Source organism: Trachinotus anak, unplaced genomic scaffold (genome assembly GCF_046630095.1).
Source record: "Trachinotus anak isolate AG129_WGS33_773 ecotype Australia unplaced genomic scaffold, CSIRO_AGI_Tana_v1 ptg000021l, whole genome shotgun sequence".
NCBI lineage: Eukaryota > Metazoa > Chordata > Actinopteri > Carangiformes > Carangidae > Trachinotus > Trachinotus anak.
In genome coordinates, this window is record NW_027273872.1 from 14,789,310 (window position 1) to 14,816,557 (window position 27,248).

The 27,248-nt window shown below is 41.7% G+C and overlaps 2 protein-coding genes across 4 annotated transcripts in view; both read left to right on the forward strand.

The window, feature by feature from the left end:
* Nucleotides 1–8,729: 8,729 nt before the first annotated feature.
* LOC139606265 (small integral membrane protein 32) lies at nucleotides 8,730–10,980 on the forward strand. The gene is made up of 2 exons (XM_071458342.1): nucleotides 8,730–9,442; nucleotides 9,842–10,980. Exon 2 carries the CDS (start codon nucleotides 9,876–9,878, stop codon nucleotides 10,215–10,217), a length of 342 nt encoding a protein of 113 aa, XP_071314443.1. The 5' UTR covers nucleotides 8,730–9,442; nucleotides 9,842–9,875; the 3' UTR covers nucleotides 10,218–10,980.
* Nucleotides 10,981–12,662: 1,682 nt separating this feature from the next.
* LOC139606353 (protein diaphanous homolog 1) overlaps nucleotides 12,663–27,248 on the forward strand; it is a 44,406-nt gene continuing 29,820 nt past the window's right edge. The window contains exon 1 of one of the 3 annotated variants that reach the window (XM_071458457.1): nucleotides 12,663–13,553. In XM_071458457.1, the coding sequence (XP_071314558.1) occupies nucleotides 13,455–13,553 (99 nt within the window). In that variant the 5' untranslated portion in view covers nucleotides 12,663–13,454. The remainder of the gene's footprint in view (nucleotides 13,554–27,248) is intronic. The other 2 variants (XM_071458455.1, XM_071458456.1) reach the window with 2 other exon arrangements.

A 27,248-nucleotide genomic window follows, 5' to 3' on the forward strand; every position in this document is an offset into this window, starting at 1 on the left:
CTGTAATGTTTGTCCCTGTCAGTAGCCCGCAGTTGATGCCTGGCACTGGAGCAAAACCAAACATGTGGCTGCAGTTTTGTTTTGCACATTGGCAAAGGTATTTACACACACACGCACACACACACACACACACACACACAGACACAGACACAGACATTCAGAACAAATGCTTTTGAAACAAACATTTGAGCAGCCGTGAGTATTCAAATGGCAAAATGTACACACACACACACACACACACACACACACACACACACTGTAATAACACACATAATATGCATTTTATTTTATTAAAAATTACAGTACCATATTTATACAGGCAGCCGGGGTACCCTGATGTTATAATGTTTTACAATTTTTATAATGGCTTATATGCAGCTGTAAACAAGTGTTACATAAACTCACAGCTCATACTCTAAAGCTAACAAAGTACTAAATACATAACTAACTGTCAGAAGCAAAAGTTTTTTCCCAATAATAGCACTGTCACTTATGACACACTATCGAAAACACTCTCACCCTACTGTAAAAGTGTTGTATAAAGCTAATCCACATGTATATATATATATATATATATATATATATATATATATATATATATATATATGTGTGTGTGTTTTAGAGCACCTTTGAAGAGGGTCTTAAAACCACAAAAACCCCTGTGACTAGGAAAGTGACTTTCCTGTAAATGTGTCATGCACCTGCATGTGCTGACCTCGCCTACACACTTGGCGTGTCAGAGACATCCTGAAAGCTGCCCTTTAAAGCAGCGAAGTGAACAGTTCATTCCAACGTATGTAAGCTCAGTTACTCCATACCATTCATTCACCACTGTCACTGAGCACTCTGCATTGTTTCAGGCTGTCACTGACAGAATTCCTTTTATTGTCTAGTCTGCCATTACACAAAGGCCAACAAACTCTGTAAAACGTTTTCATTTGAAGAGCAGAAATGCTTAAATTAACTTTTCCATTTATGTTGCTTTTTTAGTGTTAAAGCCACAACGGGCATGTTCCCACACTGATGGCCTCTCATGACAGAGGCACAGCTTTAAACATGCAGGAAAAACTCAGGAGCTTCCGTCCTCATCTTGTTGTAGAGTCTGGTTTATAACCTTTGTCACATCTTTCTGTTTCCTCCACTCTTCCTCTCTCCCTCCATCATTCACTGCTGCACTATATATGCAGACCAATAAAACAGAAATGCCAAAACATTGTCTCAAAATGAAAAGACTTAGTTCAACCCAAGAAATGCTGTACAGCACACGCATGCACATAAACAGCCGTTGAGACCCTTACTGGCCAATCACCATAGCAACAAAGTCAGTCCGAGGGATATGTGGTTTTGGAAGTTAACAGGAAATTCTATTATCTGATTTTCTTCACTGCTCTCCCTCAGACTTTTGATAAGAGTTTGGGCCTTTAGGGTGTTACTCAATAACCCACTGTCAGTGTGGGTGTGTATTTGTGCATCTGTGTGTGCTGCACATGTGTTTGCGTTTTGTCTGTTTTTATCACAAGATAAGAATTTGATGTATGTGTCTGTTCATGCTCAGTTGTGTATAAATTGTGAGTAGACTTTGGCCCGTGTGCTCGCATAGAAGACCTTGAAGACTTGTGCATGTGTGTGTTTGTGTGTGCGTGCATGCGTCATAGAACTACACAGTATAACTGACATCCCCTCTCTGGTGTAATTTGTCCCAGAGGCCCAAGGCAAGGAAGTGTTTCCAGCCCACCCTCCCTCTCCCCTCCTTCTCTCCTCCTCTTCATCCTCCCTCCCTCTCCATCCCTCTCGCCTCCTCCATCTGTCTTCCTCTGTTTCTGTCTCTCCTGGCAGAGTAGTGAGCGATATGACCTCCTGTCTCTGAAAGACAGGGATTCCAGGGATTTGGAGGAGAGAATAGACTCTCCAACGCGCCTCCCACCTACTCCCTGGAAGCCCCCTCAGGAGACAAACTTAGCAGCATGCACAAATATATAAAAAAGATATGCTCACTTGCTTGTATAAACATATACATACATAGCAGCTTACCCTTCCTTGTATAAAATTAGAGGCTTGAACACTCATGTGGGTGGGCTCAATCACCCTCTGCCAAAAATCCACACACACGACGCGCACTCAGGCGTGAATACTGACATATGCATGCACACTCACACACCAGACTGTCTGTTACAAACACTCACACTGAAAAAGTGAACACTAACTTGCTTGTACACAAACAAACAAAAGCAAACACTCACATATCAATGGATGCATTAACACCAAAGAAGGCTTAAGCTCAAAAGTCTCTCTGTGGCGCTCACTCTCGCAGGTGCACGCTCACAGACGAGTATGTGTCAGTCATCATTTTTGCACACACTCACACACAGATACAGACCTTATCCAAGGCAATCACCCCCTTAAGCCATCTCAGTCTCTCATCGCAGCATCTCATTAGAAGAAAGCCCTCTGGAGAGGACCTCATCAGGACAAACCTCTGAAACAAACAATCGTAGAGCATAAAGCTGTCACAATCTTACAATCATAGCCATCTATCACCAAAGATACAACCTTTATTAAAGTCATAAGAATACCATCCAACCTGTTCCAACTGATTTTTTTGCTTCACATGCCAGCCTGTGAAAAATCACGAGACCATAGTTCTGAGAATGTTTTTTATGAGTCGCCATCATTGGTGAAACGCCAATATCTCATTTCTGGAGCAGTCAGAGGGCTGATGGAGTGGTGGAGGAAGGGGATATCAGGGGGGCTATCAGAAGGAAAGACTCGTTGAGTGTTTACCAATTCTTCAAAGCCACAGCGCACTGATTCCAGATGGATGGAGGGACTGATATGACAACTCCCTGACAAGCCCTCCAGGTGGCTCAACCGGCCCTTGAAGCGTGTGAACTGCAGCACCAAGGAATGAGAGTATGCGCAGCCATGAGTGCACTCATTGCAAATAGAGCACCTGGGATACATTTTTGTCATCATGACTGTCACAACATTGTTGTTTTCTGCATTTTGACAGATCTGATAGGATAGTTTGTCCTGTTTGAGGTTCAGAACATGAGCACAAAATTTAATCCATTTGTGAATTGCCGTGGTTTACTGAGCAAATAATAGAGGCTGATTATTAAGAAGCTTGATGCCTCTTGGTGTACAAGTTAGCTTAATCAAGCATGCAGTCTTTGACCTGCTGTTTAACCTAATATAAAGGCCAATTAAATGTCTGAATTCTTTTGTGAATAAGCCTGCCTGATTTGGGCCCAACTCAGCCCAAATCCTGCCCTGAGCATGTGAGGAGATTTCTCTTTATGAACCTCCAGCAGGATGTTTCCTGACTGAGATTTAGGATTGAAAGGTTATTCTGCTTCTGAATTCTCTAACCATGTGACATACCTCCTCAGTGGCCCTCTGCCCAATTTTTGCCTCTACTAAGATAAAGTCAATGCATCTGGCATAAACAGCATCTTATCACTGTAACCATTAATGTAATAAACATGCAACAATATTCTAGGAACACATAATCCTTTCAAGTAGAAAATTTACAACATTGCAAAATGTTACAGCACACTGTCCACACAATATTTCTTATGATAACAACCTGTAAATTAAAAAAAAAAAAAAATTCTCCTGTAATCACACTGTGTAAAAACAAAGAAGCGCCTTCAACTAATTCAAAAGTCCAAAGTGGGGAGAAAAATCCTACTCCAAAACCCATCCCATTTGTGTGAACACAGAGAATCTCAGCAGGCATACTTTTTCATACCATGACTCAGTATATCGTCATCATCATCATCATCATCATCATCATCATCATCATCAGTTTAGCTGTACTTGACTTATTGCTACAGTACTATCTCCGTTCTCATCCTCAGTGTGCTTTCGGAGCTTATGTATCTCATTATTACTGACAGCAGTGACTAATAGACATGAAAGGCTCCACAGAAACTGCTACAGCACTTCCTGGACGACAAGCGTTCTCCCATTCACTTTCTATAAGAGTTGTGTGTGAGTAAGAGAGGAGAATGAGTGAGACATAGAGAGGAAGTTATGTTTATAACGGCCCCAGCACTGCTGCTCGTAATATACAGCAACATTTCCCCTCAGTATATTTATGTACCTACAACATAGTTTCCCTTTTATGGGCTAGCCATAGCTGCTGCACCGCCATCCATCTTCTGACTCACTTTGCCTTTCTTTCCCTTTGTTCTGCTCTGGCCCGGGTTCTTGTTTTCTTTAACCTTCACCTCCTCTCACTCACTCACCCTCCTATTTTCTTTTCGCTTCTTCATCTTTTTCAAACCTGCTGTTTGTTTTGGTCTGTCTCAGCATCTCTTTTATTCTCTGTCACTTTCTGTTTGTCTCTGTTGACTCGGTTTCCATCTCTTTACTTCTCATGTTTTGTGTTTCTGTTTGGCTCTTCCTCTCTCTGTCACTAGTTTTCATTGCTGGCTGTGACCCTAGTGACACAAGAAGCGGGACTTGTGTTGAGTAATTAGCTGTTTCTGTCTGTTTTTCTTCTGTCTCATCGTCTTCTTCTCATCCAGACACAGCCTACAGACAGCACAACTTCACACTAAACACAAACGCACACGCGCTGGTGGGATCAGAGATTATGTCTTAGAGAGAGTTCTTTTATTTCCCTCTTGATCTGTTTAGTTTCCCTCCTCTTCCATACCCTTCTCCTACACTTCACACCTCCTCCTGCCCTCCCTCTTTCTTCCCTATCTATCCTTTCCTTTGTGTTTTGAATAACCAGGGCTTCTCGGGTGAATCTCAGCTCTATCGCATGGCTACTGGACCAGGGACCCTCCCCACATTCAGACAAGCGCCCATTTACCTGGGGCACACCAAACCTTCCCTCCTAAAACCTCCTCCACTGATCCTGAACACAGCCTCCTCAAAGTGATTCACATTTTAAATGCAGATAAAAAGAAGGGAACAGAGGAGTAAGCTGAGCCTCAGCATCTCTGCCCCTCTCTTGCTGTTTGTTTACTGTTCTCAAGATCACGCTCTGAAACACCCTGGTGGCCTACACTGGCTCACTCTGCTTTGTTTGTCATGGAGCTGAGAAGCCACTTGACCTGCACTGAGATCTGGGCCTACCCTATAAACACAGTAAAACATAATGTGTATTCAAGCCTATATGGCAATAAAACATAATATAATATAAATAAAATTATATACATATAAGCAAAACATTCAATTACATTAATGTTGCAACAAAATTAAAGTTAATTTTACCATAATTTTACTGTGACTTTGAAAAATTATGCCTTTTCCTGTGACAACATGAAAAGGCATAAATATATTTTGGTCTCACAAAATAAAATTTGAATGGATGCAATGTGCATATTTACTGTGTGTATAATTTGAATGTAGTGGTGGTCCTGTGTTCTGTGTGCGTGCATACATTTTGACTATCCATTTGCTATTTTCACTGTGCAGGAAACTAAATGCTTCTCCTTTTATTCCTCCCCGAGATGAGAAGCAGCATTTGGTGTTCTGGCGAGATAATCAAGTGACTAATTGTAGAGCGTCTGATTTCTGCCAATGGGGGCGTTTGATGCACTGACAGGGAGAAATCCTATTTTACCAGTTGATTTTTCCTCCGAGGTTAAGGAGGAGATGGTTCAAAGAAAATAAACACAATTACAGAGAATGAGAGAGGGGACACATTTGCATGTCACGTTTTTTGTTTGTTCATGATTTTTGTTGGAAATCAGTCAGACGGAAAATGGAACTGTATTGACATCAGAGATAAAGGAGTCCTAGCTTCTTGCGTAGCCATTAGTGATCATATTGTCTGTGCTGTGTGACTGCATGTGTTCTCGCTCTCCCTCTCTGTCTGTCTCTCTATGTTTATATAAGAGTGTAGCAGTGTGTATATATATATGTGGCTGCTTGTGGTTTATACATGCCAGGTGACTGTGTATGTGCTTGTATGTGCACATGCAGGAGTGTGCATTTCAGTGTTCACATAATCTGTCTCTCTCTGTTGTCTGGGTGTTTCAGTCTAGAGACTCTGTCTGGATGTATCACTGTTATCAGATGAAGTGTGTGTGTGTGTGTGCGTGTGTGTGTGTGTGTGATGGTTTTATTGTTTAGAATGATTGACCATTAAGGATTTGGGAGCTATGGTAGCATTGTTTTTTATGAGACAGGCTGCCAGTGAAACAGTGAAAAGGAGAAATGGATAGAGTCTGTAGATAGTATATTTGGGTGGCTGTGTGTTTCCTGCCTGTGTGGCAAATGACTCCACTGCACAGAGGAGCTCATGCTGAGGAAAGCAACAAAACAATATTACTCTTTCATGAAGCGAAAATAAACAAAACTCAGTAGACTCGAGCAATTCTGTCTCAAAGGAATTAGCAGCACTAGCTGAGGAAAGCACTGCTGTGAGTACCAGCGCTTTTTGTTAGTGCTCTTTACTTCAACCTCGCTTGACATGGCATAATGTGAGGTGACTGAAACTTAATGATGTAAAACAGTGGCTGTCAGCTTTGAGGGAAGATTTTCTAAATGCTGATCCTTTCCCCCCTGGAAATAATGAAAATTAAGAATAATAATATAACAGCCCCTGAGAGGACCCAATTCTCCAGTCAGCTGACAGTGCAGAGGAGGGTGTATCGCTGTGTGCTTTATCAGTGTGTGTGTGTGTGTGTGTGTGTGTGTGTGTGTGTGTGTGTGTGTGTGTGTGTGTGTGTGTAAATGAGAGAAAGAGAGAGTGTTGAGGCTGGTGAGTGTAGGCTACACATACATAATCCCAGTTGACTCGCATAGCCTGCCATTTGCTTTGGTTATGTCTCATCAAGCTGAACATTAAACACTTCTCTGTATCTTTTCTTCATCTCGTAAAAACAACATTATTAAACTCACTAAAAGGAATCCTCAGACTTTTAGTTTTCTTGTTTATCTCCATTTTGAGCTCTCAGTGCTTCATGGATGAGTTGCCCCCCCCCATTTTTATGGATTAACAGGATTAAGAAACAGAAGGAGTTGGAGAGAGGGCTGTAGAGAGAGAGAGGGGAGGAGAGAAGGAAAAGACACAAAGAGAAGTGAGAGAAACCGACCACACAACACAGAAATGGAAAAGAGACACGAGGGAATTAGAAAGCCAACAACGACTCGAAGAGTAGGACGTGAAAGGTGAAGGAGCCAGAGATGTACAGACTCTGCATTGTGCTTCTGTTAGCGTGTGCATGTGTGACACAGGGAGGTTGAGGGGGGCTCAGATTGGCTGAGACCCTCGATAAAGTCTATAGTAGCAGAGAATTACAATTCACCAGTCCTAATCAAAATTCCACTGTCATGGGTTACAGCTAATGAGCAACACAAGATAACTCACAATTAGTCACAGAGAGCAGCATCAATCAACATGTACATCAAAGCATATCCCAACCCTCCTCTCACTCCCTTTCTGTTTCTCCTTTCAGCTGAACCTCGTGGCCTGATTGTGATGGGTGACTCGGGTCTGTTACCAACCTCACAGAGGAGTTTCGCGAACATGCCACTGGTCACCACTTGAAGGCATTCGCACAGTTTTTGGCAAAATGGGTCAGACTGTCTTTGTGTCTGTCTTGCCTGTGTGCATGTGTGTGAGTGTGTGTGTGGATAGCAGCGGGCCCACAGTGAAGCAGGGAATGACTGCCACATCCAGAAAGCAATAATAAACAATAATCTCCTTAGCCGTCCCAATTATTGCTGTCCCTCCACGTATGTAAGCAAGGCCTTAGGCTGTATTTAGATTTCCCATGTGACACGCACATTCCACAAAACTGTGGTTCCCTGTAATCCTCTTCATTCTTGAATACACCGTTGATGTGGACACCAGGACACTGCCAGGTATTTGTCTGTTTTTTGTTGTCTAGTTGCCTTAAACTTTTTATTGTCTGTTTGTGTATCTGTGCAAGGGCCATCAAAGTCGTTTTTCAATTTGGGGGTGGTTTGCAGTAGTTTTGCTTTAGTGTGTGTGTGTGTGTGTGCGTGTGTGTGTGGCCCTCTGTCCTTGCTCTCTTTACCTGCCAGCCATTCTAATGTGACGGAACAGGTGCAGATGAATATGAAAGAGATCGGCAGAGCTTTTAGGGTCTGACCCTTTGTATGCATGCAAGCAACATGTAAGAGCAAGCGGGCTTCAAATCTCCATCTTTAGCACCTTCTTTTTTCAGTGTCGAGCTCCAGTGCCAAATTCACAGAGAGCAAACACACGTATGTTCCAAACACACAGATCAGGCCACGTGAAAGAGATACAAGGGCATCCTTTGTTGCTTTTTTATCAAAAGTCTTACCTAACGTAAATGGACAGAGAGGATTACTCTCACACACAACACTTCAGATGAGTCATGCACTAAGACTCAGACAATGGCCTTGCTGGTAGACCTCTTCTACGATTTAATCACCCCTATGAGTTCTTACACACACTCACCAATCTCACACCCTTTCCTGTTCTCTCATCACCCCAGTGTGAGACATTCCCCACACTGGTCCAGAAATGGCTCTGACTCAACTTTCTCCCATCACTTTGAAAACAGTACTAGCGATAGATAGATAGATAGATAGATAGATAGATAGATAGATAGATAGCAGATAGATAGATAGATAGATAGATATAGATTTCTCTATCCGGTGATGTGCCTCTTCCCCACTCCAGATCTGCAATTCTCTCTCTCTCTCTCTCTCTCGCTCTCTCTCTCGCTCTCTCTCTCTCTAGCTCTAACTCTCTCTCTCTCTCTCGGTCGTACACAGACAACACAGGGCGAGGATGGGAGGCTGTTCACGACCCGGTGTGTTCCTGTGCTTTGTGCTCAATCCCTCCTTTCGTCTGATTCCAGTCATACTGGATCGATAATCCCGTAATGGCAGAGCCTCGATAGCATCTATCCAACGCGTCTCGACCCTTCTCTGGATATAAGAACAACCAAAGGGTTGGAAATTTAGGCATCGTGTGCCCTTCCTCTGCGCCCTGTACGCACAGGCAAAGAAGATCTTGTTGCAGCCTCCTGCGCACCACGACGCACAAGAAGACATGTGTGCGCACCAGCGATGCAGTTGAACTTCACCTCCTCTGACAGACCCTAGGGTCACTTGGATTTCGCCACAGTGGTCTACTGTATAATTCAGTTCGTGTTTAAACCTTACGCGTGGCAGGGCGAACTGGATTTAAACGCCAGCAAGTGGAGACTGGTGATGAAGGCTGTTCCTTTACTGGGACTCTGATCTGCGCTGACACATGGATTTGCCCATTTCTGTTTAATGTGACGGGAGTCGCTGCGTTCACATACCTCTCAGCGACATATGGTCCGTGGGCGCAGACTTGAAGCCATCGACCCACCGCCTCTCCACAGCGCGTCGTCGGCGGGGCTGGAGCGGACAGAGCTGGGGACGCTGAGGAATGCGGAGCCGGGATTGTGTCTTTTCCAGCTCACCTGCGGGACTCTTCGCAGCGCACACCAAAGTAAGTGGTTCTCTCAACTAAACCATGTGCTTTGGTTCGTTTAACGACGCTTCCATAAACAGCAAAATAACAAAGTCCTGCGGTATTTTTTTTAAGGAACCTATAGTTTGTTTTTAACAGCAGTTCCGTCCCACTTTAAGGTTTTTTCATCAGTGTAGATTATCTGTTGTCCCTGGATGGAGTTAATCAGTGACCTTGTCAGACATTAGGTAGCCTATTTTACTTGCAATGACTTCACTGGATTTTCATATTCCTAAGCTTTTTCTAAATAAATCGCCCCTGATTCTTTTTTTTTTTTTTTTTTTTATCACGTTGCTGCATCAGACACGGGACACCCAGGCTGCACAAACACGGGGTCAGTAGGCTACATAACCTTCTCCGTGTCTTTTCCTCCTGCAGCCGACCAACGCAGCCGGCGAGCTCGCAGGGCGCCATGCTGAGGCAGATCCTCCTCAACTCCACCGACACCCCAGACTTCGACCTGGGGCTCATGGCCCAGTCCTCCACGCACGCCCCCTCCTCCCTGAACGCCTCCCACGGGGGCTCGGTGAGCGTGGCGGCTCTTCTGAGACCCACCACGGGGCGAGGTGGAGGCGGGCTCCGGGAGGGCGAGATGCACAAACCGGACCTGATCACCTACATAGTCATGTGCCTGCTGCTCTTCTTGCTGGTGCTGCTCATTGTGTTCTTCATCAACTGCCAGCTCCGGAACTCTTTCTTCGCCTCCATGCCATATGACAGATCACTGAGAGAGGCCCGGTCCTCCTACAAGTAAGGCTGGACCGCCGGGACTAACCTCTGGGTCTCCGGGTCTGTCATGAGACTCCTCTGGGGGTTTAAGGACTAACTGAACTGCTTCTTCACGTACTACTGGACACATCAAGTAGTTGCCTTTATGGGTTGTCTTGGACACAGCGGATGGTCTACATAACCTGGAATCCTCAACAAGACCCAAACATGAGTAGTCGGGTTATCGGCTGTGCCAAATGTTGCCCGCATTTTTCACTTCGAGGGCCACAGCTCCGTCCTGTAAAGATATCCCTTCAGACCACAGCGTTTCAGAAGACAGGTGGTGTGTTTGTGCCTGCGGGAGGTGGAGAGATAACAATTTAACTCCTGATTAAAATGAGTGACTCTTAAAGTTTATGGTAATCAATGAATTAATTGTGAAATAATCCATCGTCCACTGCAACCCCCTTGTGGTCCCCTTTGGAAACAAATTGTTTATTCCCTTAGAGTGTACTCCCAAGCTTGTATTCATTCACCTAGTTGCTTATAAATTTGACCTGCAGTTTGGGTCCAAATTCACGGTATTTCAAACTGGCCCTGATAAGATGATATGTTTGTTTGTTTTTTTCCAGGGGAAAGTGACTTATGTCAGCATACAAGGGGTCTACAGCAGTTTGTATATAATATATTTTGTATGACTATAACTTAACTGTCTTGTCTTGTGAAATGATGCAATCAACATACAATCCACGACCTTTTGTCCATTGTAAAATGGTAATTAAATGACAGACTAAAGGTATTTAAATGTACTTTGCAGTGGCAGTCTTTTCGTCTATCCACCTGTGTATGAATGGCTGCGCTGAAGATGAAGCTGCAGAGGCTGAAAGACCAAGTGTTAATCATTTAATACGTCCACAGAGGCGTTCATGGGAGTGCCACAGGGCTGGGAGCCTTATCCTGCACTTTCTCTTCTAATTAACCCCCCCCCCCCCCCCACTATTTATAGCGCCAATATCCCGGAGAATGAAGACTCGAAGCTGTATATATGACGAGACCTGCGAGATAAACCAAACCGTTGTCGGTTTCAGTGCCACCGCTGATACGCAAATCCTCTCCAGTCTTGTTGTTGGAAAACATCTCTCACATACCAAGACAGATAGACGAGCCTGTCTCTGTAATCCTGTGCGCGTGTGCGTGTGCGTGTGAGTGTGTGTGTGTGCAATGTGTACGCACAGGCCTGTATTAGACAAACAGTGCGTTTCAAGTACTATATGTCGAAATTATCAACTGGACTCAAAGAATTGAGTTGAGCTTTCACTGAGTGACTCCTGAATGCTGCTGGGATGTAGTTGCCTTTATGGGCAAACACGGTGATTATTATATAAAGTAGGTTGCATCACAATTGCTTCCTGTTGGTGCGTTGCTCTAACTTTGACCTGCTGTATGAACTCTGTTGACAGCGCAGCGCCTGCCGTTTATATTTCAGCCTCTTGGTGGCGCCCCGACTCTGACTATTTGTTCCCACAGTATGATTACAGTAGGCTGCAGTGCAAAGGGCCCAAACCACATTTTAAACCACCACCTTTACAAGCAACATCACTGGTGTTGTTAGCTCAGTGGGGAAGATAAAGTTCCTCATGATGACCTACATTTTATTAATATTTATTGTAACCCTTGCATAGTTAAGATTTTATTATATTATTTTGCTCCATCTGCTAAGTTCCCTTTTCACACAGGTGATAGGGTGAATTACTTGTGTGAGATCTAGTTATATGAGTAGAGGTGGTAGGTTTTCTGGTCAAGTCTTCGTTTAATCTTCAGAGTTAAAGGACACAGAGATTTGTGTCATCCAGCTTTTTCTAACATGGTTATATTAGAATTATTGGAAAAATTAAAAGGCTATTGCTCAAATTACACCTGCACAACCCTTTAACTCCCTTGAACTGATTTAATGCTGAACTGTGAACAGACTTAGGTCATTTCAAATATGAGCACCCGGTTAAACTTCAGTGTATATAAGTTACAGTTCCACTCAAACCTCCGTGATAGAGGTTGTGCAAACTGATAACTCCATAGCATCATCATCCAAATGCCAGAAAGTCTGCCATGACACCACTACTATGAGACATCACGCCAGTAGCTGTTACTATCAGCTGCTATCTGTGGCTGTCCTGTGCTGCCTGCTGGTGGTGAGTTATTCTACTGCACTGCTCAAACTGACATTTTAAATGAAGTTACACTTTTTTTTTTTTACCCCCCCCCCCCTTCATCTCTTCTTCTGGATTTTAGATTCTATACAGTGGCACAGTTATCATCAAATAGCCTACTTTGTTAGCCTGCATCAGCCCCTGTGTTGTTTTAAGCACAAGCCTTGAATAGTGATGCCATGTAAACATTAACCTGCAATGGCCTTTCTTACTCAAAACTGTCTGACATGTGGATGATTTCTATAGCATCGATCAGCAGTTCTGTCATAAACCTCTGATGGCCCCTGTACCTGAGGCTGGAGCAGCCAGTGAAATCCTCTCAGGTGTAGCTGCAGAGCTCAGGCTCCTCCCCAACCAGCCCCGACCGGACTGTCAACAGAACAGGAAGACTCCTCTAATGCTACAGACGTAGACACTTCCCCGCTGTCACTTGGGGGTTAAAAAGTTCACTAAACTTGTAGCAGTCATGGAAACTAATTTGGGAGCCACTGTCGACCCAAGTTATCCGTAACGCCGACTCGCCGCTTGTGTTTTTGTCACCGAAACAACCCGTGAGAAGAGCGGAGTTTGTTTTTTTTTTTTTTAACTTGCCTACGGAGACTTTACCTACTGTACCAGCCAGCTAGCCTAGCTACAGCTAACGTTAGCTCACTCAGAGCAGCATACTTTCGGGACTTTAAATTCACGTTGTAAAAGCTTCACTTTCTGTTACATGTGGATACTTATAGAGTAAAGTCCTTATTTGTGTTTTACCGAGGCAACAGGTTGTTTTCGTACTTTTCGTGCCGAGGCAAGGGGCTGTGCTTTGAATTTCCCTCCTTCAGAGATACGGACAGGCGGCTTAGCGAGAGGTCCGTTCGGTGTAGTTGGCTTTCTACCAAATCATTAGCAGCACTGTGCTAATTGTGGCTAGTTAGCCAGGGAGGTAGCACAGGCCCAAAGGAACAGTTGGCCTTTTTCGCAAGTTAAGACAACACCGTTGGAGGAAACTTTTTCTTTGTGTTTTGAGCGGGGAGATTACCGCCACACGGGTTTATTTTGACACTCAATTCAAGGAAACGGATTAATTCATAAATATGGATCCAAACACGGGCAACGCTGCCTCAGCAGGTGGTCCCAAGAAGGACAAAAAATCAAAGAAGAACTATGAGGATGGAGATGGGAAAAAGAAATTTGTGAGTATCCCACAGGCTCGACTTGCTGTACTATTATGATCTGTGTTGGCACATGGGGTCAAAAGTTTTGCACCTAACACGACAGATGGTTACATTCTCTTCTTCTTCTCATGTTTCAAGTGAGGCTACGAAGCAGCAAACTGCCCCTTACCTGTAATTACTTTCACCCCCTAAAGCTGTTCACCAGCTGTCAATAGAGCTTGAAATGTTTGCCCTGTAGGATTCACGATTTAGGTCGAAGTGTGTGTGTGTCAGTGGATGAGGAAGTGGCTGGCCCTCCAACTTTGAAGACTGTGCAATACACCTCAAGTTGTGCAGTCTTAACGAATTGTAACAAGTCAACACATGACCCAAAGGTTTTATCATTTTGCACAACATTTGAAAAAGCTTTTAAAACAACAATGCCATTTAGTCATTAGGTTTTTGGTGTATTTCTTTATTCCAGAGAGGACTGTGTGTATGTTGATTGTTATATAAAACTAAAGCATTGGAATAGTGTAATCCCAAAATGAATGAAGAAACTTTCTGTGCTAAGGTGTGGCACAGTGATGTCATGCGGTTGGTTGGCTCTGTCAGCATGTGTGATTCAGTGTGGTGTCTTGATGGGAGCAGAGCAGAGGGGGTCATTGGTATTGGTGTCTGTCGTCAGCCAGAGCAAACTGTTGCGTAACTTAACCCCATGGCCATGTCTAGCAACAGGTGAAAACTGATATTGTACAAACAGGCAAGCGGTAACCATAGAGGATGCTCAGAAGACACATCTGGTCACTGATCAAACAGCTCCACTCGTGTGCGCACACACATGTGCGGACATTTATGCACACTCACTTTCAGAGAGTTTTCAGGCTCTTCATTGGTTCAGAAGCCCCCTAGTTTTGACCATATGGTGGTTTATATCCTGCTGACAGGAATGAACACAAACTGTTTCTGGTAACACAGTTACATTCAGAACAGTTTGTTGAAGATTTTTCAGGTAAATAGTACTACCAGCGCATGATAGCACCTATGCCAAGCAGTGGGGATAGGAGATTGTTGTTGGTATGTGTTAAAAGCATGGTTTTGATGACAGCTGGCACATTTGTACAGTCTGGCTACACTAACATGCGAGCACAGTCAGTGGCATAGTGCAAACCTATTATTTATGCCCTTGAAAACAAATTTCTGTCTCAAAGACTAGACAGAAAAATAAATGAAAACAAAGAAAATATACTGGTGAATGATATAATATTATAATAGTTTTTATCTATGCACAGGTCTAGGTAGGGCTATAAGTAAACATGAGTCATGAACAGAAACCAATTGTGCAATGTCCAGAGATAACACCGCATACGTGAGTCCGTGTTTGAGTGAGTCTGTCTAAAAGAGTGAGTGTGTCTGTGTGTGTAACCAGACTGCTCACCTGAGAGTGAGGTCTGTCCTTGACTTCAGTACACCACTTACCCTGAAATTTGAACCTGTTCTGGCAGAATTTTTACTACACCAAGGTCAGAGTTCAGACAAAGGTAAAGGGGTGTAGAATTATGTGTGGTGTACTTGATCAGCAGTGTGATTTTCTGTGTCAACTATCTATGACATCACTCTCTGCTTTCGCCTCTTTTCAGACATACCAGTGATGATAACATGATGTGAAATGTATGACTTAGTGACGTGTTTGTGGTCTCCACTGAGCTGGGTATTTGGTATTCCAAGCCAAAATCATCCGTTAGTGAATGTATCTCCATTGTGTTGTCTGGGACTGAATGAAGCAGTGTGGGTGGGTTATCCAGCTTTAGTCATCATCTCTTTTCCTAGACATGGTCACATTTTCTGGATTAATCTGTGACTGGATGGATGATTTTTTTTTGTTTAAGAAAAACAAAACAAAACAATATTATGTTGTTGGAATAGTGCCACTGATTTCAATTAAGTTTTGCATTAAGACAAATGCTATGTGTCTCTGCAACATGCAGCATTAATGACAGAATGACTTTTATTTCACAAAAATAAGTGTATTTATATTCTGCCTCATCATCATTCACAACATCAATTGTTGCCTAGTCTGACTCACTGGATGTAGTTTGTGGGTATACGTCTGCCAAGCGGTAACCATAGAGGATGCTCAGAAGACACGTTTGGTCGCCGAATAAACAGCTCCAGACGTGTGCACGCACATGTGCAGATGTTCATGCACACTTACTTTCAGAGAGTTTTCAGGCTCTTTATTGGTTCAGAAGCTCCCTTGTTTGAACCATATGGTGCTTTATATCCTGCTGAAAGGACTAAACACAAACTGTTTCTGGTAACACACAGTTACATTCAGAACAGTTTGTGAAGACAAATGCATGGTCTCTGGAGTATGCAGAATTAATGACACAATGACATTTTTGTACTTTTACTTAATCAAAATAAGTGTATTTATATTCTGCTTTATCATCCGTCAAACCATCAAATGTTGCCCAGTCTGACTCACTGGATTTAGGTTGTGGGAATAACCCCTGTCATTAGGCGGCATTCTCCTCCCTTTCCGCTTCCCCTGCCTGTTACTGTTTTCAAAATCCCCTGCTACAGGGGCAACGGCAACAGTTCAAGCTAGCAATCTACACACTGAAATTAGCAAGTTTTGATGAAGATTTGGATTACACAGTCTGCATTACTGCTGACCGATAACTCATATTTTCATCGTCATTACGATATGAACACTTGCAGTAAACACATTATAAAAGACTGACTGAATTTGATGAATTAGAAAAAAAATGTCATTTTACTTACGCGGACCATTCATTCACACAGGGTTTTCAAGGCGTAATGTTTGAGCCGAATTAAGCAGAAAAACTAACTATGCTTAATGTTTTCTACCACGTTTATTGTCCCTATGGTTGGGCTGCAGCCTCTCCTCTCTGACACAAACACACACACACCAGTCAGCACAAAGGCAGTGGTGGAGACCAGTGAGAAGTGAACTTTTTACTACAGTTGTAGCACTGTAAGTGTAATCAAACATAAAAAAAAATCATCCTTGCTGGCTGTGCAAGACTAAATGTTGCCTAACTGCAACACAAACCTATGTAATGTTTACTACAGCTCTATCCCACAAAAGCACACTGGATGGATGTAATGTTACCCTGCTGTGTGTAAATGTCTGTATACGCCTGAGTGCATGTGAGTCTGCTTGTGTGTGTCTCAGTTCTTTCACTGGTTTGTTTTTAGTGTATGTAACCTGTAGTTATGTTTGAAAGGAATGCTTGACATTATTCACTGTGCTTACAGGTACATCTGCAGCTGAGCATGACCCAGGTATTTTGTTTGAAGCCAAAAGCAGGTAGTTTTAGCTTTGCTCCCTGAAGATCTATCTGTGTTCTTCAGGCCCAGAGAGACAGAGAGGATCCGCATCCATGAATGATGTTGACATAAACAGGCTGGCTGAGCTCAGCAGGCAGACGCAGTGTGGATTAGCCAGGGATCACTGCCTTGGACAGTTGTTTTGGATACAAGGTGAATTTGTAGATCACAGATTCTAGCTCAGGAACATCTCGTTGCATTTGGCAAGTTATCTGATTTTTTTGTAGGTGAAAGCATGCTGAATTATCTCAAGTAGAAGTTGACTTTTTCATGTCAAGGAGACCAGTAAGCAATATTTGGAGTGAGTTGTGCAACTTGGGCATATTCTTTTGAGGCCTTTTAGGACATTTCTCTTAGATTTATTGGTTATTCACTGGTCTTTGGCATTTTAAAATTCTCATTTTAATCAATGTGATAACATAGAGGGCTGGATTTGGAGCCAGAATTTTCCTTTTAGAGATTTGAAGCTGTGTTGTGGGATGGTTTGCATTACATAAATTGATGCTGTGAGTTCTGATAATTGGAAAAAAGATTATAATTATCATCATAAAGTATGTAACTTGCAACTTCTAGTATTAAAGCTAACACACAGATGCACGTTAAACACCTGTTCTAGTTGATACCAAACAAAGAACCCTCAAGCTAGTGTCTAAGAGACATATTTCTCTCTCTTGTTGAATATTTACTGAGTTAGAAAATATGCTGACTTGCTCATGCATGCAACCTCAACCTACCAGCTGGATTACTGCTGTCATATTAATGTTACTGGAAGTGATTTCATTTGACTTTTTTACATCATGAATAATTTTTGTATTGTTAACGTGGAATAAGTGTTGCAATAAAAAAATTTATGTCAATAAAACATTTCGTAAAAGGATTATAGCACCTTGAGTAACAATCAAATTATGAGATACAGAGATTGCCAGCTGAAGAATCTTGATACAGAAAACAGTGTCATATATTGCCCTACTGATTGTTTGTCCTACCTCTTAAGTAACGTTATGCATCTGCGTTGCAGCTTCTGTGGAAAACCACAATACGCTCTAGCACTGTCAGTCATAACAAGAGCAACCAAAAACACTAAGTGAATGGAGCAGCTGTTTTCCTCTGTGTCTGACTTTTATGTGTGGTTGGTGCCTGCGTTGCCAGTGGGCACTGGTTTAATTGTTGAATGCAGGTTAACATGTTGGTGTTGATCAATAAAGGTCTGATTAATATCTTATTAATAGAATATTAATATAACTAAAAATATAAGCAAGCAAATGTAAATAAATGCATCTGCCTTCAAGCATCAAAACTTCAGCCTGCAGATGCCTTTGTGCAGCGGTGCACCTACTTCCTGCGGGAACCACCTTAGCAAATGCTTAATATAACATAACACCATGAATTAAATCAGTCACCACTCTGAAGTCACAGAGTCTGACTCAAGTAGTCTGAGTTGAGTTTAATACTTAAGAGTTGACTTCAGTGTACAGTAGGTCCCTTTGCCTCTCTTTTTTTATATACATGTCTTTTCTGTTCCCCCAATACATGCACACACCAAGACACACACAGACAGACAGTGTCCTGCTCTCTGCATTTCAGGGCAAGAAGAGCATACTGTGAACTGAAGAATAGGATGACTGAGTGCCAGCATGAAACTGGAGTGGTTAATGGACTGCTAGTGGCGGGGGCCTCTTGGCTCAGGGTAAACAGGAGTATTATAGAGTTAGGTGGAGCAAGGGAAAGCAACTGAGCCATCAGTTGTGGGAAGAGTGGGAATGAAGTCAGAAAAGAGAAATGGAGATAAGACGAATAGGGAAAGCAGTAAATGTGCGTGAATGAGGGTGCAGTCAGTGATAACCAGTTACAGGTGGTGTGATGGGAACGGAAGGCTTAAATTTAAACACCTAGCTTCCAGCAGTTGTCATTCACCCTGAAGTTAGACTAATATCCTCCTCTGACATTAGTAATCAGATGGAATAAAATTGCGCTTTGGAATAATCCTCCATGAGTGAGCATGATGGTTTACTTGCAAAGTCCCCTCTGTTTTCTGTTCTTAGTGTACTTCACAAGAGGAGTGACTGTTGGCTCAGCTGAGGGCTGTGTTTGGTTTGCTCAACTTTGCCTGTTCTCACTGGATGGGAGAGCTGAGTTGTGTAATAAATGTGCTGGTGACCACTTTGTTGAGGCAGGCACACACAGGAATGCATATTCACGACACAACTGAAATATCATACTTGGCGTTGTCTTTCACCTTCATTTGGGTTGTTGATGTAGATGTGTTTTTGACTGACATTTCACAGTTAATTTATTGAGCCTGTGTCATTTGATTAAAATCATCAGGTACGCAGTGTCTGTACAGCTTTTATACATTTCACAGATTGGTAGTGTCAGTGGGTTCATGGAATAGTGGGGGACCCAGCATGTTGCTTCAGGCAAAAAAGTCTCCATAATTTCAGTGATCATCCTTCTACCACTGCAAGTCACATTAGCCTGCTGAATGTCAGAATACATTTATATGAAGTTTTTAAATTTTGTCCTCCCTTTTCCAACTATTTTAAACTATTTTTCACATACAAGGTCCTATCAATCAATTAAGTGAAAAAAATCATCACAAAATTAATTGATAATCAAAATAATCATTAGTTGCCAGAAGACTTAATCCATATTGCCCACCTTTAGTAATTAATGTACTTTATGTAAGCAGTAGCTTTCCTGACTGACTGTCTAATGGAGCAGCCATGCCACTGCTAAAAGATGTAGCTTGTCTGTTTTGTACCACCAGGAATAAATTCACAGAGGCCACAGTTGGTGTCATTTTCTAATTAGTCCAATCCCCGACGACGGCATTCTGCATGCTTAAAGAGGAAATCATTAAAAAAAAAAAAAAAAAAAAAAGTGCTACTGCTTCTGGCATACTGTCACACTGTCACTTAAGATAATTGATCAGATACATTATTTTTAGCCTGCTATGTAAACCATTATCAGATGGTGCCGCTAACTTTTTTTTCTTTTTTGTCACTTGTATGATCTGTCTTCTGGACTTGCTTAGAGATGTGCGTGCTGACACTCGTGTTTGGTGTGATACTGAAAAGCTGTAGAGGAAACACAGCATTCTGTTTCTGTGCATGTCATTCTTTGTCACGCTTATTTCCCCTTATTCAGAGAAGTACTTTCAACAAGTGTCTGTGTGCATATGTTGCTGGCAGCTCTTGAATTTTTACCTCAAGCAGTTTCACCTTGTTGAAGCCTTCACTAGGTGTAGAATCTGTTCAGTTAAAATAAATAAACAGGATAGTCCCGACCCTTTACAGTGGCATTTGTCTATTCTAAGAGGGATAGTTATGAAAATATGAAGGAACATATGAATCTTGTTTTCAGACTACTCTGATCTCTGGGGCGTTATTGTTCTCACGCTCATTTTGCCAACTGTTAAATCTTACTTCTCCTTATTACTCTTTCTAGCTACGAATGTGTGCACGTACTTGCATACATGCGTACACACACACACACACACACACACACACACACACACACACACACACAATGTCAGTGTTTCTACCCTGTTATATTATTTCTCAAATTCTGTCGGCTGTGACAGGAAGTTGTGCAAAAATAGCAAACAGGATGCTTCCTTATTCATCTCCATTATTGCATACTCTTATCTCACTCATTCCCTCCTTTCCAGCCATTGTGCAAGGAGGTACCAGTGGGCTAGTTAATGTTCATGAACATGCACACAGTGCTCTTGCTGGATTTCAGAGGCCTGGTTGTTTTAGAGGCCTGGATGATGTTAAAACAGAGTTTTATCATTGGAACCTAACAGACAGGCTTGACACATTCCAGAGAGTGGAGATGGATAACACTTAGTAACTGTATTATCCTGAATAATCAGGGCATTGTTTCTGCTGTTGGACTTCTGATATATTTAATCTTTTAAATACTTTGAGCACCACAAATTAAATTCTAGTGACCTCTATTGTAAAGGGATAGTGGTAGTGAAATCCTTAAAACCTCAGAAAAACAGAAAATATGGTGGTGGTCTTTGTTGTGAGGGGTGCACTAGGACCTATGCGACTCCTACTAGTGTTGTGATCTCAAGTCCTAATTAGGGCTTCCACTAACAATTACTTTGATCAACGAAATGCTTGGGACTGTTAATTTGCCTGATAAGGTTGAATTGTTTTCATTCAGCAAATGCAGAAAAACCATCACAATTTGGATGTAACAAGATTTGCGAGATATTATCTATAGTCAGATTGTCACCTTGTGAAATTTCAAATAGCCAATATAATTGGAGGGATGGTGATGGTCTGTCTGTTGATCTCTGCTCTGTTTAATCACAGTTCAGCACCTACTTCGATAACAGTCAGCTGGTCAGAGTGTGTGCAAGCATCGGTTGTATGCAGGTGATGCAGTTGTGAGACTATAGCAGGGAAATTAAGTGTAGTATTAATGATAATATTAAGTCAATACATGAATGGGAAAACAAGCCAAATATCATCTTGACAAAGGCATAAGCTGTCAGTGATTGCTCTGATGATTGTCGATCACAGTCCATCGGCACAACCCTAAATGTGATATTGGATCATAACATTTTTTCCATTGAGTCTAATGTTAGCTAGTGCACTTGTTATTCCAAATTGCTGCTTTAATGCTTTAATGATTTAACGATTTAATGTTACCAACCTTACCATTTTGCCAACAATTATAACTCACTGTTGAGCTCCTCAGCCAAAGTACCAACTTGACATTAACTTTGTGAGACTACTTCACGAGACAGTAGTGTAGACATTTAGATGAAATGGACCCATGGTATCTATGCTACTTATGATTGAGAACCAAATACTTGTTACAGTAGCCTAATATGGTGCTTGAGAAGGGCAAATGCCATGCTCACTGAAACAGACTGAAGCTCAATTGAAATGACCTTGTGACAGTTTTCCACCAGTTGTAGTGTTTGTGAAATTATTGTCTTAGGATCTTTGTCCAAAGCCTAGCCTTTTTTACCCCTGATGAGTTTGAAGAAATGCTGGAGCAGCATATTAAAGGTTTTTCAGCTTTTGTTTTGTGGCTTTGACTTCATCATTGTGTCGTCTTTGAATCATATTATTTTTATTATAGCTTACAAAATGAGAAAATATTTTAAACCACCTATGTTTTAGCTTATGGGTATTTTCTTTCAAGCTGGGTCAGGCTGTTTTGCTGATTTATTTTTTTTTGGTTTAATAAACCTTATGAAACAGGTTAATATTTTCACATTGTCCACTGCCTGTAAGCTTCTTGCATTTATGGCTCAAGTTTTATAAGTAGACCTGTCAGCAGTTTACCTGTGTTCCTGTATGTGTCTGAAGTTTTGTGTTAATGCAGTAGAATAACACTGACTGAGCTGGCCAAGATATTTTGCTTCTTAAGATGCCAGTATGCTTCTTCAGAAGTGCTTGTTGGATGGTCAAGTAGCTTTGGAAACCCCTCCCCCTACACCTTTCTGATGTCGGATTAGGGGGTGCTATAACCTTGTTTAGGACCACATCAAAAATAGCTGCCAGACGGAGAAGAGTAATTGGCTGTTAAGATGGGAAGCCCTCTGAATCCTGATTCAGGAATATTGTGCATAGATGTTAAAAGATTTGCAAAGCACCCTTCCCACCTCTACCAACATATATCCCTTAAAAAAAGAGCCACAATGGTAACTTTTTGTTTTTAAACAAAAGGCTTTGGTGATTGATAAAGTACAGCCTAACAGTGTTTCAGTTACTTTTATATTGTTTTTACAATTATTCTGATGTGTTTTGGTTATTCCAGAATTAAATGCAAAGTCTTGTGTACTACTTAGGTATTGCAAATTGTTACTCTACAAGTGGTTAAGACAACATATGCTTGATGATGTTATCTTTAAAAAAGACAAGCAGTTACATTGATTGTTGTCTGAGCGCTACCACAATGTGTATTTTGGTCTTGTAGTCATAAATGGATTAGCTCATAGAGGGTGATGCCCTTTGTAGTGTTGTGAGGGGTGTTTCCCATTAATAATTTTGTATTTTTAACAACCAGCATAGAGCTGGATAGACAGACTTGTAGACTGATCCTCACTGATAGGAATGCTCTTGACTGTGTGTTACCTATGTTTGTGTGGGGGTCTTAGTTAGGATTACAGTGTCAGTCCTCCTCTGTGACTGTCCCTAGTCTCCCCCTGACAGATTATAGTTAATCTCAGACTGCTCTGTGTATCTCAACACAACGACTGTAATAAGCATGGGCCTACATGCTGCTCTCACAGCTGAGTGTGTGGAGGAAAAGGGTTAATGCCTATTACTGGGAATGTTAGGACATTCAAGGCTATGGAAGCTATTTAGCTGCTGGACACCCTGCAGTGTCTTGGCAACGAGAGTATGAAACATCTTAACTTGAAATCTGTCATTTCTTCACTTTGTAATCATTATGTGAGCTGACGAACAGCAGAGGCTTTAGTACTAATTGTCAACTAATGAGTAGGTGGAATTGTGTCAGACCACAGGCAATAGCATCTGTTCATGTTAAATATAAATAAATCCCATATAAAGTTTAGCAGTATTTAAGTTTCTCTTTTTAACATAACTCTGGGGCTTTGCTTTTGTACCAACAAAATCTAGACAACAGCCATGGGAGATGTCCAAATAATATTCAAAATAAGAGTAGTAAGCTACATTAATTAAGACAGTTTGTGAGTATGTTAGCTGACAGTATGCCAGAATGTCAAAGGAAATACATGTAGATACCCTCAGAATAACATTTGGTTATTGGTGTCCACCATGAGTCTCCAAGTGTCCTGTTTTGACATTTGCCATGACATATTCAAGAAAAAGAGAAACTCAGAGATGAAATCGATACCATGTGAGCTAGTGTAGTGTAGTTATTTTGTTATTACCTCCCTTTTTTTTTTAACCCAGATTGTATTTGTTTGGTTCACACTCCTAGTTATTATTTATATTATATTATTTATTTTATTATTTGAGTTGTTCTCACATATTTGTGATCCAAGGGCTTTAGCTTCTGCCTGAGTTAATGTTGTGGTGTTACACACAGCAGCAGACAGGGGCAGACTGACACCCATGAAGAGCTTTCTTGCTCTTTCTCCTAAGTATATTTTCTTTTTAGGCAGTTCTCTTTAGTTACTGTATAAGCCTGTCTTAGGTCATAGGTCAGGAATGAGCTAGTTGTTGTTGGGTCTCTAAGCCATCATAGGAACAAGCCCTACCTCTGTCTCTCTTGTTTCAGAGGGTTGCAGTCATCAGAAGGAGCAGCTGATGATGCATGCACATTAGCCACGTCTCTGTGTGCTGGTACAGTGGACTAAGTGTGTGAGGTTACGAGGGAGGTAGAGAGAATGTGTGCCCATGTGTGCCCGTGGGTGACACTTATCAGTTCTCGTCATAAGATGGAGGTAAAAGTTTGAGATTTGTACACAGTGTATTTGTGTTTGAGAGATGTTACTGCAAAGTGTGCTGATGGATGCTCCACTCCGCTTGTGAGGAGACAATGTGTGTAGGTGGAAGAGTTTAAATGTGCAGTCTGTGTGGCAGTCTTATTACCTCTATGACTCTAGGCTTCAGGATTCAACGGTTATTTAAATGACTTTGCAGGCCTTATATATTACCACCAGAGGTATTTTTATTCTATCTGTGTTGAAATGACTGTAAGAAGTGCAAAGTAAGCTAAGGACCATGAAGCTTGCAGTGATGAAACAGAATCAGCTTAAAGCTTGTTTGTGGAGGCATTACGGCATCAGGCTAGGTGACAGCAATGACAGTTAACCCATGGAAAACTTTTACTAGTGCTCAAGTAGGAATTACATTTTTTTTAAAAAGTGAAAATTTCCACAAAGTAAGCGAGTACCTTCAACCACTCTAATAAACTTGATTGCCTCATCATTCTGTATTCTGTGGTGGCATTTCAGAAGTCATGTATAAAATTAATCTTTATACTGGCTTGATGCTGCTGTTTCATTACATAAAAATTATGAGGATAAACAACCTCTTGTGGTTGGTGATGATGGGGGGAGGGCTCTCTCTTATCCTGAACTGGACTGTTGTATTGCAGGGAGATGGAAATGTAGATGGGCTTGACCTTATTTTAGTCTTTCTTTTGTGTTTTCCCGACCTACATAAACATAGGCATGCCTTACAACTTCTGAGGGTAAATAATATTAATATCCCGTAATATCCTGCTCCTCTCCAAATTATAGGTCCAGCCATAGTCTTGTGTTGTTTAATCTGCCCCCCCCCCCCCCCCCCCCCATTGTTTCCTACACACAGCTTTGTGTGGTTGTTGGTGTGTGATATTTCATTTTTGTTGTTGTTGCATTTGTTCATGTGTGCATATGTATTTGTTTGGCTGTCTCCTCAGTTTTGCTCTTCCACAAGGACTCATTTCAGGGGTGAGTGGTATTACCATACTACAAGTCATATCTGGGTTTATTACTATGTTAAACATTATTGGACAATAGAATCTGAATATATAGTGAATATATAGTAAATTTTTAATGCAGTTTTAGATGTCAAAACACGGCACAAAGCTTTATGATACTGTTAGACGGTATTTTAAAAACTCAGTTATCGCAAATATTTTATCTTTAGTCTCACTGATTGCATGATAATTGGCCAACACAGCGCCCTGCTGGATGACATTTTAATGCATTAGAGCCAGGTTCAACTTTTTTCCATGCATGCAGATACATAGTGTGCCATCAAATTGTTTGAAATATTTAGGTGGAATTATAACTGGGAATGCCAGGAGAATATAATTGAACTGGTCCACAGGTTTCAAAACACTGGGCTAACCCCACAGTGATAAGAAAAGAGGGGCCAATCTTTCAATATTTACTTCAAATTGATTCATCAGAGGTTCATCGGTGACCTTTACTAGGTCTGCTAACCTAGTGGCCATTGCTAGGCCAGGAAAAGTTTCCCTTCCATAACATGGTCCGAGGACAGTGTGAGGTTAAGGAGAGGCCTTTTGATTTCGGCCAATGAACCTGGTAACCAGACAGGTGAGAGAAGGTGCATATAATTTTAAATAGGATGGGCAGGGAGTGCTCGGGCTCAGACACAAAAATAAGGATGCCATCTGCATGCAGCATAAGGTCATGGATTGATTAGCTAATTTGTATTGTATTGGATGGTTCCAATGGGATGGCTGTAGCCAGACGTTCCAGGATCAGCATGAAAAGACTGGAGGAAATTTGCTCTGCCTGGTCCCCTTATCTAGCTCAAATCAGGGTTAATCCAGACCACTAGTTAACACAATGGCATTAGGATAGGTATACAGGTGTTGTATCCAGGGGATGAATTTATCACTAAAACCAAATGGGAAACTCAACCCCATCAAAAACATCTTTTCTGCATTTATAGATATAGCAGCTGGGGGGAATTATCATTAATAGCACATAAAATGTTAATTAGGCATCTGAAATTGTCAGCATAGATGCATTTGGGGAGAAAGCCCACCTGATCACGGTGCATCAGGGTAGTGATAATTTTATTAAGCCTGTTGGATATAAGCTTTGTCAGCACCCGTCATAGCTAGGCAGTGAGATAGGCCGGCAGCTTTTACAGTCTGTTGGGTTTTTACCACTCTTTAAAATAACATCGCCAACTACATCAATCAGGGAGACAGGCAGGTAACTGGTTTCAAATGCCTCTGTGCACATATCCAAAAGTACTGGGGCCAGCTCTACTTTCAAAACTCTGCTGTGAAGCTGTTATGCCAAGGGCTTTATTAGATAGTAGCCTTAGAATGACCTCCACAGTCTCCTCCACAGTGATGGGTGCATCTGATCAGTCACGTTGTTCTTCAGTTAGGGTAGGGAGGTTCAGGCTGCCAAGGAAGGATCTGATATTTTTAAGACATGGCTGGAGTCATGAACATGGACTAACCTGCACTCACCTAGACAAGTGCATCATCGTATATAATGTATATACCTGACAAGAAGTCTGTGAAGATTTGTGGATTGACAGGTTCACAACCTTTTGCTTTTAACTACGCACAAAATAAATTCACATCCCATATGTTGACATGGTGCTGGTTGTTAAGACAATCTGTTAAATAACAAAGATGTGATATGCAGGCCAGTTACTTTTGCAGATATGAAAGTGAAGAGGATTTTTTAAATTGGTTCTCTTAACAGCACATTTTTAATGAATGTTTAAGTGTTTAAATAAATTAATGAAAAAGTACAAATTTCTCCCTCAACTAATTGTATATCTTTATATCAACATTCAGTGCTGAAGCCTGCATGTGTTTATGCGCAGTTGTGTCAGTGTGTGACAGTGAAAGACCTAGCAGCTGACACACCACTGTGTTGTCAAAGTGTACGCATGTGTGTTTGTGTGCAGGACAGCGTCTCTGGACTGCTGT